Source organism: Hippopotamus amphibius, chromosome 16 (assembly GCF_030028045.1).
Source record: "Hippopotamus amphibius kiboko isolate mHipAmp2 chromosome 16, mHipAmp2.hap2, whole genome shotgun sequence".
In the NCBI taxonomy this organism is placed as follows: domain Eukaryota; kingdom Metazoa; phylum Chordata; class Mammalia; order Artiodactyla; family Hippopotamidae; genus Hippopotamus; species Hippopotamus amphibius.
The window spans coordinates 53,918,963-53,929,410 of record NC_080201.1 but is presented as its reverse complement, the minus strand read 5'-3'; the positions used below and the strand labels follow the sequence as shown (position 1 = coordinate 53,929,410).

The 10,448-nt window shown below is 53.8% G+C and overlaps 1 protein-coding gene across 1 annotated transcript; it reads right to left on the bottom strand.

Moving 5' to 3' along the window:
* Positions 1–1,454: 1,454 nt before the first annotated feature.
* Positions 1,455–4,832, bottom strand: LOC130837954 (phospholipase A2 inhibitor and Ly6/PLAUR domain-containing protein-like). The gene is made up of 5 exons (XM_057710676.1): positions 4,763–4,832; positions 3,572–3,688; positions 2,173–2,325; positions 1,794–1,937; positions 1,455–1,600 (listed from the first exon to the last, which is right to left on the bottom strand). The coding sequence occupies exons 1-5, from the start codon at positions 4,830–4,832 to the stop codon at positions 1,455–1,457; spliced, it is 630 nt and encodes a 209-aa protein (XP_057566659.1).
* Between the last annotated feature and the right edge of the window lie 5,616 nt (positions 4,833–10,448).

Genomic DNA, 10,448 nt, shown 5'->3' with positions numbered 1-10,448 from the left:
AAGACAACATGGTGGCCATGCGTGCTGGTTATGAAATGTGTCTGGCGGGGTGGGGTAGTGGTGGGGCAATCGGGGACCCAAAGGCAGTACCTCCTCCCCTCCCTGTGGGATTTCGTAGGGCCACGTGACCAGCTCCAGCTGATGAGTTGTGTGAAGTCCCTTCTGGGTGGCAGCATTTCATCACCCATGTGAAACGGCCCTGAGCTCTCTGCTGTGCACAGAGACCAGCACTGTTCAACTTGGCGACTGCTCCACGATTCTGACGAGCAGAACGCCCTGTGGACGGTGCTAGACATGGAAGGTGAAGGATAAATCAGCCTTTCCTGAATGGGTACTTCTGTAGCAACTACCACTCCTGTCCCTCCCGATGCAGGGGGTGTAGACGTGCCCGGTCCACTGATGTTGGCTTTGACCATATCATCTACCTTACTCTGCAGGACATGAGCGCCCGCGACCTCGGCAGGGGCCCTTGGTGCACCTGGTTTCTGTGCCCCTGTGATGAGCCATGAGAAGGACATTAGCCAGGGAGCCACGGATCCCAGAAGAGTGTGGAACCCCATGGAGGACGGGAACCCCCCTCCCACACTGGAGCCAAACCCACCAAAGCACAGCCAGAAGCAGAGCCGCCCCGGCCACCTGCAGACCCTTGGAAAGGAGGAGGATCATTGTTCCAAGTCTCAGTTTGGGGATGGTTTGTTATACGAGCATTCCTACAGCATGAATTGTCTACGACAACTCCGTTGCTTTTAACCACGGAGATTAGGGACTTGATGGCTACTGTAGCATAATCGAGGCTGTCCTGATTGATGACAGGATCGAGCACCTTGCCAACTCATGGCCACTCAGGAAGTGGCAGCTATTAGGATGATAACTATTTGGCCAGACACATTGTCCCAGGACCAAGGATGTCTCTAAGGTGCTAGGCACTGTGCTCAGTGCTGTTTTCGTGTTATTTTCTTAGTCGCTTCAGACAGTCCTCTGCAGTTACAACTGTTAACATCCACATTTTACAAACATGGAAACCGAGGCAAAAAGAGGGAGAGATGAACCAGGAGAGGTGAGCTTGGACTCTGGAGTCTGACCCTCCCTAGCTCTTTGCCCCAAGGCAAGTGACACCATAATCTGTGCCTCAGTTTTTTTCCTCTGTAAAATGGGGAGAATACTTTGGATTTCACGGACTTGTTGTGATTATGAAATCAGGTACCGCATGGAAAACACTTAGAAGGGGGACCCGACAGGGCGTAATTGCTTAACAACAGGTAGAGTCTTCCCTCTCTCGCATCCAAAGAGGGGGTTCCCAAGGGTTGAGAGCCCTCCTTTTGAGTTCCCCCTCCCCGAAATGCATCACATCACAAGGACTCAGGCTTGCTCTGTTCACTTGTTTAATATATTGGCAGATGGGAAGCTGTAGCTGAGAAGAAATGCAGACCAAACGTCACATAAGCCTCAGTCCTTTACTTAGCCTTGCCAGAAGGCTGGGAGTCTGGAAGACAGTTAGCCCGGGTGATGGTGTAGATACGAGAGGCTGAGGGCACCAGGGTCCCAGGCTTGGTGTGGCAGGCATTCTCTGTAGCACAGCCCTGAGTAGCAAATATGATACCTGTGGGGGCAGAGGGATGGCAGGGTCCAGTCAGCACCTCCAAGCCCTCCCTCCTCATGAGCCAGGGGTTATCCCCCTGCCACCTCCTCACGCAGTTCTCTGGAGCCACTCTCTCCCCTAGAAGCTGGAAGTATGAGCCTCCAGTTCTGGGAGCCTCCGTGTCCCCTCCTCCAGAAATCCAGGTACCGCTCACCCGTCTGCACTTTGCCAGTGAATGCAGCACAGCGGCTCTCCTTGCCAACACAGGGCACTTGCTGAGTCGAAGAGCATGTTTCCTTGAAGTGGGCGATGCAGGTAGGGCACTGGAGGCCATTCTCTGTCCGATTGTTCTGGGGAGCTGGGGAGGAGGGTGGAGTGTAAGGTATAAGGGAGGATAACCCCTTCCCAACCTCACAACGACCCAGAGGACAGCAGCAGCTAATGGACACTGCGTTTCAGAAGTGAGGAACCTGGGGCTCAGAGCAAGGAAGATGCTTGAGCAGTGTTACCACCAGGTCAGTGGCGGGTGCTCACAGCAGGCTCTGGGCCCAGGCAGGAAGGGACTCTGGATGTGGGGCTGAGCGGGCACTCACCGGGCACGGGATCGCGGTTGCAGGCGTCGCCCTGGCAGCAGCGTGTGTTGGACACCGCGTAGTTCTCAGGGTCCATGGTGATGGAGAGGAATTCTGAGCTGCAGGCGCTGGATTTCGTGCACCCCTTGTAGGTGTTCACCGACCGGTGTCCCTCTGCAGGATGGCACGATGCGGGGAGGGCTCAGGGCCCCTGGCCTGGACCCCAGCTCCTGGGTCTCTCCCAACGTTATAGCTGCCGCAGCCCGCTGCTGTCTAGGGAGTTCTCTTCCAGCCCCTCAGATTCAGACCCCCTTATCTGCCTGGAGCATGGTCTGGATGGTTTATTAGGTCTGTCCCAGCCACAGCCTTCCTCCTCCCCACTGTATGGTGGTCTCTTCCAGCCCTAGGGTTTCCCCTCTTCACCCCACAGAAGGGTGTGTGTTCCCAGCTTCCTCCCACTGCTGCGGGGTCCCATCTCCCTCCTGTGTAAGCCCGGGTGGTCTCTTCAAGGCTTTCACGACCTTCCCCCACCCGCCGACCCTTGCTAGGTGAGTGGGACAGCGTGCAATCTTCTATCCCAACTTCCTCACACACCCCCTCCAGTCGGGGTGGTTCCTTCCTGCACTCAACCAGGGCCTCACCTCCTGTCACATCCTTCATTCATCAGCTGCTCTGCGCCCACCATCTTCCTTTACCTAAGGGTGTCTGGGTCTATTTCAGCCTTGAATGAACCCCCTGCCAGCAGTGGTTTCTTCCTTTGCCCCCCTTCTCCCCCATCCTCCCTCAGGTCTGCGACCGTCCCTTCCATTTTAAGTCCTGCCGCTCCTTCCTCATGTACTCATGTGTCTCCCCAGTGGCCCATCTCCATTTCTCTGTGATGATTTGCTCCATATCTTCCCTGTCCTTTCTGTCCATTTCTATCTCTCCCTCTACCCAAATATCACTTCTCTACCTCCTGTCAGCTATGGTCTCTTCCAGCCCACATCCCTGAGGGATCCCTCCCTCCCCAAATGGTCAACCTGATCCCATTCCTTGCAGCCCACTCCATTCTCTTCCTTCTCCTCTACACCCGCCTCCCCCAGCCCCTGGCATATTAGATTTCCCCCTCTGGCTATTTTTCTCTGGTCCCCCCCCCCACCCCAACCCTGTGTGTTCCTTTCCCAATCCCCTCCTGCCTAAGGAAGTCTCTATATCTGCCCCTCCCTGCCCCCCATTGCCTCTTTGGAACCTCATTTTCAGAAATCCAGGAGACCAGTTGTTTCTGTCGTTCCCTCGGATTCTCTTCCCTTCATTCACCTCGAGACGTCCCTCTTTCCTGCCCCCTCACCACTTGAAGGTTCCTCCCAACCCACGGTGGTATCTGGTACCCTGAAGGCACACCGCCCTCCCCAGAATCTGACAACACTCCCGGCCCTCTTACTTCTGCTGGTCTCAGCCACGGTGACCACGCAGGAGTCCTGGTCAGGGTCGCACGTCTGCACATTTCCACTGCACGTGAGTCCGGAGCCTGTACACACCTCACAGCTTAGTGGGTATCCTGCAGTGCAGAGAGCGGGGCTCTAGTCGAGGGTGCTGTGGTCTGCAGACCAAGACTTCCAAGCCCAGAGCGGGATGGGCGGTATGGGGTCGGGGCGGGGGGGGGGGGTATGTCTGAGGGAGGAGGGACGGGTGTCCCCCTGAGTGTTCTTGGGCGGGGCATTGACCGCGGTCCAGGGAACTGTCCGAAGCTCCTCCAGTAGGGATACTGTGCCTTCAGGGTTGGGAAGCCAGTCCACCAGGGAGCAACTTTACCTAATTACAAGGCTAGGGACTTTGGACACTAGGGTCCTCTGAGAAAGCTTGGGGACAGGGAGGGGGCCTGGTGAAGGTTTCCATGGACTTCTGTGAAGCTTCAGGCCCAGCTGGTTCTCGCAACTGGAACCCTCTTCCTTGTAGGTCCCCGGCGTAGGTCTCACAGACAGTAGGAGCCCAGGCAGGGGGACCTGAGGCTGGGATCAGCATCCCAGGTCAAGAAGGGAGAGCAAGGACCAGGAGGGCAAGGTCATGGACTCCTTGGTCCTGAGACAGGAGGCAACTGGGTCCTGGGGAAAGTGGGTCTGGCCTGAACTCCTGCATCAAAGGGAGGAGGGCACCGGGGATCTGAGCTACATAGAGTCCTGGGAGAAAGGAAATCTACCCCTCCCCTCAATTTTTTCTTTAAAGATTTCCCTTTCTAATCATACCCTCATCTGATTTCCTGGAATTTAGTGTTTGTTTTGTTTTGGCCACGCTGCTTGGCATGCAGGATGTTAGTTCCCCGACCAAGGATTGAAGGCATACCCCTGGTAGTGGAAGCACAGAATCTTGAACACTGGCCCAGATGTCTTATTTTAAGACCCTTCCTTGGGGACAGGGGATACAGAGCCCATTAAACCCCTCCTTTATCCGGGATTCACACACACAAGATTTTGAGCTATGTATTCTTCCCTTGCGGCCCCAGGCCTTCTCTCCTTTAGCCTCTGCCTTCCCCATGAATCTGAATCCCCAGGACACCTCCTCTTTCCCCATCCTCCCTGCAGGATCTTGCTGAATGCTCTGAGGGTCCCAGGAGCCCAGGCCCCTTGTTCCTTACCTAGACCCAGGAGGGTGCAGAGCAGCGCGGAGGCCAGCAGGAAGGTCTGGGGTTTCATGCAAGTCCTCATGATGGATGAGCGAGTGACCCTGCAGTCCCAGGTCCCCAGCTCTTCTTATAGGAAGCTGAGGAGGGGCGGGTCTGGCCCCACCTTACCCTTAGGGTGAGAAAGAAGTGATGTCAGATCTGGGGCAGGTGTCTGCAGCTGTGGGTTGGGGAGGCAGAACCAGAATCTGAAAGGGATATGGGCCTCTTGTGCCCAGCCCCCTCTTCCATGGGGACTTGAGGAGTCTGGGCCTCCAGCCCTCTCCTCCATCAGGAGCCAGAAGGTGACTTGCCCATTTTCTCACATTCCCACCACTTCCTACCCCCGTGCCCCGTTATATTTTCTGGCCTGAAGCCCAAGATCAGAATCAGGTCTTTAGATTCCCTGTAGGGTAGAGCACCTGCTGGGACTGAGATACGCTTCCCACTCTTCCCGAGGGGTGCCCGGCATGGGTGGGGCCCTAGCTGGTAGGGTCCAGCGTGGCCAGGCTTGTTGTGTGGGGGCATGCTTGGCTCCTACTCTCTTTTCTGTGTGTGGGCTGTCTCCAGCTCCGACCCCACCCCAAGAGGCACTTCTGGGTTCTCAGGGACTGAAGAGAGGGGTGTTTGTAATAGGGCAGCGATGGTCATGGCACGAGACAGGTGCCCACAGGTCACATTGGAAACCTGAGGCGTGGTTGGAAGCACTGAAACTTGGGTATGTGTGTCTGATTTTGGCACATGCATTGTGGGTTTTGTTGGTTTTTTAAGATTTATTTTTGCTGCGGATCACTTTTTTTAAAGTCTTTATTGACTTTGTTACAATATTGGTTTTGTTTTCTATGTTTTGGTATTTTGGCCCTGAGGCATGTGGGATCTTAGCTTCATGACCAGGGATGAAACCCGCAGCCCCTGCTCTGGAAGGCAAAGTCCTAAACCAGTGGAGGTCCAGGGAAGTCGCCATTGTGTTTTATTTATTTCTTTACCCACTCTCTCCGCCTTAGGCATAAGCATGAGAGATCAGACATTGTGTGTGTGTGTGTGTGTGTGTGTGTGTGTGTGTGTCGGGGGCGTTGGGGGTGGGGGGGTATAGGGACGGTAGCCAGTAAGCAGTGCAGGAGAGCCTGTTGCGATAGGCTCCAGGCTCCCTACAAATATGCACTCAGGTTTGCTGGCCTCTTGCTTTCCAGGCTTCAGCTGGGGAGTGAGGGTGGCAAATTTCTTCTGGGGACCAATCCTGGAAGCGCCCCTTTTGCTTTGCGCCCTGAAAGCCCAGTGGGCAAGTCACCGGGAGGAGGGGCTCGAGAGTGGTTTGGCTGGAAGGAGGCAGGAAAGCTCGTTGCTAGGCAACTCAGCGCTGCTGGCCTTTTGCCAGAGAGATGCCCTGGGCTTGCGCAGTGTTTACGCGACCTGCGGCGCGCTGCAGTTTGAAAGGCCCAAGCCTCCTGCATTTGCGCGCTGTTGCCCGCGTGGGGCACACCGCTGTGTGCGCCTTGAACTCAGACTCCCGTATCTTCTTGGTCTTGCGACGTCCATGACGTTGACATGCCGGAGATCGGCCTCCGCCATGTGGTGTCCTGCAGGAGCCAGGACTCGGTGAGGGACTGTTGTGGGGTGGGGGGGGGGTGGGGGGGTGGGTTGCGAGACGTAACGGAAGTCGCGAGGGGCGCTGCGAGAACTTTTGGAGTCTGAAAGGTGTTGAGCAATAATCAGTATCCCGGCTGCAAAGAAACTAGAGCTTTATTTAGAGCCTTAGGACCTGCAATTCGATACACAGATGCCAGTCAAACTGAGTGCTGGGGGAGAGAGTCAGGGCTTATGAGGACAGAGGTCACCAGGTGTTTAAAGTTGCCTAGAGGGATTGTAATTGACTGTGATACACGTAAAATATTTGGCTTTCAAGAAGAGGCTGTCGTGAGTTACTTTCCGGAAAGGCTCCGATACGTATCTCGAGTTTCTGGGGGATGTTGGGGATGCCTGTGTTAATGCAAAGATCAGATTCCATCCGGGCTGAGACCTGCATGGTGACCATTGCTCAGTGGCCTCCCAGCTCCACTGTAGAGGGCCCTGTGAGCAATACCTACTTCCTTTTGTTTTCCTTTCATAAAGGGGACTTTGTGGAATTCTAAGGAGGGTCATGGGAGAATTACTCAGAGGCCATAAGGGAATTCTGGAGGCATGTGTTAGAGGACCTTCCGGAGAGAACAGGAGGGATGATAGGAGAGCTTCCTTGGAGGGACTGGAGGTGAATTTCCAGGGGAAAATGCTGTAGGGGACTCAAGGCAGAGTGTGTGGGGGGATGAATCGGAAAACTGACATCTGGGGGATCTCAGAGGTCTGGGGGAGCTCAAAGGAATAATGTGAGAGCTGGGGACGTAGCTCTCATCTCTGGCCTCTAACTTTGCTTTTCCTACTCTTTTCTCCAGACTTACTGTGCAGAAAACCTTCTCAAGGCAGACACGTACCGAAAATGGCGGGCAGGCAAGGCGGGCGAGAAGACCATCTCTGTGGTGCTCCAGGTGCTTCGACCCCTCCCCCCCCATCTCCTTCATAGGAGTCTGGAGACCCAGGGTGCAGCCTGTGCTCTGCAGTTAAGTGGCAGTGAGCTGAGGCACTTTCCCTTTGGGGGTCAGCTTCCTCAGCTGGAAATGAGCAGTGTGCCCCTGTGGCCCTTAGCCGAGGCGAAAGGTGATCCCGGGACTGGGCCGGGGAAGGATGGGAATGTGGCCCACATTGGTTGCTGCTACTTTGAGGACCTCAGTTTCCTCAGCTGGAACAGAGTGCATCATTGCCACGTATCCTGTCTTCTAAAGTCACTGGGCTCTGGGCTGGGAGATGTCTCAGGTCATCTACGCCAATCCAGCTCATTTTATTTAGTTTTCCTTTTTAAACTCTTTATTTATTTGGCTGGGCCAGGTCTCAGTTGTGGCATGTGGTCTTTAGTTGCCGCATACGGGCTCTAGTTTCCTGACCAGGGATCGAAGCCCGGCCCCCTGCATTGGGAGCGTGGAGTCTTAACCACTGGAGCAGCAGGGAAGTCCCCAGTTCACCTCATTTGCAAGGTGGGGAACCTGGGGCAAGGGGAAGGGCAAAGTGATGTGGCTAGTCTAGGTTTCTACGTGTGGAGTGCTGAGTGCTTTGGTACATGCTCTGTGGAGTTGGAGGGAGGCAAAGGGGAGAGGGTATTTTCACCCAAGATGATTACAGAATTCCAAACAGGCCGTTCCTGTCAGGCAGAAGAAACTGGTGGGAGAAGCGAGCTCAGTGTGCTGCCAAGCACGTGCTGTTTGCCAGGTGCCCGCCTGGGTGTTTGACCTGCATGACCTGGCTGTTCATGGAGTCAGAGGATGTAGGGACTGTTATCAGCACTAACCAATGGCCCTGCTGAGACTTGAACCCGTTGTGGGTGCTCGTAGCCACTTTGCCATGCTGCTTTGTGTTCCTGTGTTGGCTTTCTGCTTTTAGCCACATTCCTCGCTTCTGAGTGTAGAGGTGTTTGGGGACAAGGCTTCCCTGATTGTGTTAAACATATTATTGTCTCTCTCTTGCCCAGTGAACTGTCAGTGAAAAAGTTTGGGTTCACAGAAACTTTTGAGAAGTAGAGAGAAGGTGAGAATTGTCTTCCCAGGAAAAATACACAGACCCAGAAGATTTTCGGAGTGAATTGAGGAGTTTAAATATCTCCTAGGTCCCTAACATAGTAAGAATAATGAGTGCTGACATTGATTCAACCTTACACTGCCCAGGAATTCCCTGGTGGTCCAGTGTTTGGCACACTGTGTTCCAAGGGCCCTGGTTCCATCCCTGATCAGGCAACTAACAACCCGCAAGCCGCACAGTGTGGCAGGGAAAAAAAAACGATTCCCATTGCTAGTCACCATTCTAAACACCTCACATGAGTTAAGTCATTGAATCCTCAAGGAAACCCCATGACCTCCGGTCTCTTTTTACCCCCTTTTGAAGTGAAGAATTTGGCCTAGAGAGGTTTTGCAACTTGCCTAGAGCCAATGTTTTAAACTGAAAAAGATACAGGTTGCTGACCTGTTGGTTTTAGCACCAGGATTCTAATCTCCATCTTTCCCTCATCAGTCTGTGAGCTCAGGCAAGTACTTTCATTTTTCTGAACCTGTTTTCTCATCTACCCTTTGGGAATCATGTGATCTGATCGCAGGGTTTTGTGACAATCCCGTGACGTGATGTTTACCAAAGTGCCTGTCAGCAGGCAGGTGTTTGTGGAAAGGGAGGGATTCATGTGTCTATGAGTGGGCAGTGGTTCTGCTGGTCTTCTTTATGATCAGGAACAGCCTGTTTGGTCTGCACCCCCCTTTCAGTGGGAGCAAGAAGAGACAGGATACGGGGAGGGAGGGATTCAGAGGAGTCAGTGGAGGCACAGGACTGTTTGGCCTGGCAGAGCCAGGGGGATATTGCAAGTGCCAGCAAAATGGAAGCCCCGAGAAGGGGCAGCTTGAGAAGGTGATACATTGGTTGGAATGTCCAGGTTTGCTGTGACTTTGGGACATCCAAGGGATTGCATCCAGGGGACAGAAAGGGGTCGGACTGGAGCCAGAGCCAGCTCTGTAGGAGTTGTCAGCACAGGGACCGGCCCTGGAGACTTGGGAGTGGATGGGTTCCTTTGTTCATTCATAGAAGCACCTTCTGTAGGCCCCGCACTGTTTAGGTCCTGGGGCGTCGTGCAGTGCACAGCACAACAGACACATATGTCAGCTGGTGGAACTTTCATGTCAGGGAGGAAAGACTGAGAAATCAATACGTGAAATGTGCGTCAGGTGATGCGTGCTGGGGAGGAGATTACACAGTGTAGAGGACGGAGCAATACCTCTAGTGGCAGAGGAGGCACTGGGAAGAGGTTTTTAGCTCCATAGCGAGGAGTGAGGGAAGGCCTCCCTGAGAAGCTGCCATTCAAGCATAGTGAGCTCTACAAATATGTGGGCAAGAAACAGACTCCAAGACAGGCTTGGAGCCTGGTGGGCTGGTGCCGTGCTGGTGCTGTTACCAAGTCCAAGCTTGCTGTGCTTGCTGCACAACAGGCCAGTAAATTGGAGATGAGGTGTTGAGGGAAGGAATATGACTTTATTTGGAAAGCTGGCTGACCAAGAAATTAGGCACTAAAGTCTCAAGAGTAACTGTCTTATCTGGGTTTGATGCCAGTATCATTTATAGAACAGAGAGGGGGCAGAGATGAGGAAGTAAAGGAAAAGGCCATAAGATTTGCAGATGTGGCCTGGAATGGCCAGGCTCGGGAAGGGGACGTGTTAATTTCTTCTTTCTTGCAACCTTCCACTGGTGGACAGGGTGAGGATGTTTCCCTGAACCGAGGTGTTTGGGTTTAATATTCAGGCAGAGGGGCAGGGTTCTCCTAGGCAGGCTATTATATATAGACAGTATCCTTTTAGTGAACCAAAGCAACGGGAAGCAAAGCTTAAAGTAAAAGAAACAGATCCAACATGTAGTCAGATATATCTCTTCCGTGTTCCAGTGCCTGCCTGATGCCTAGCGGGCTGGAGGGCCAGCAAGCCCTGTGTGTAGGTGGAGCGGAGTTGATGGGGAGAGAGAAAAGGGGTGCTGGGGTGGGAGTAGAGAGCCCCCAACCCACGTGAGGCCTGAAAACCATGGTAAGGATTTAAGCATTTCCTCTGCCTGA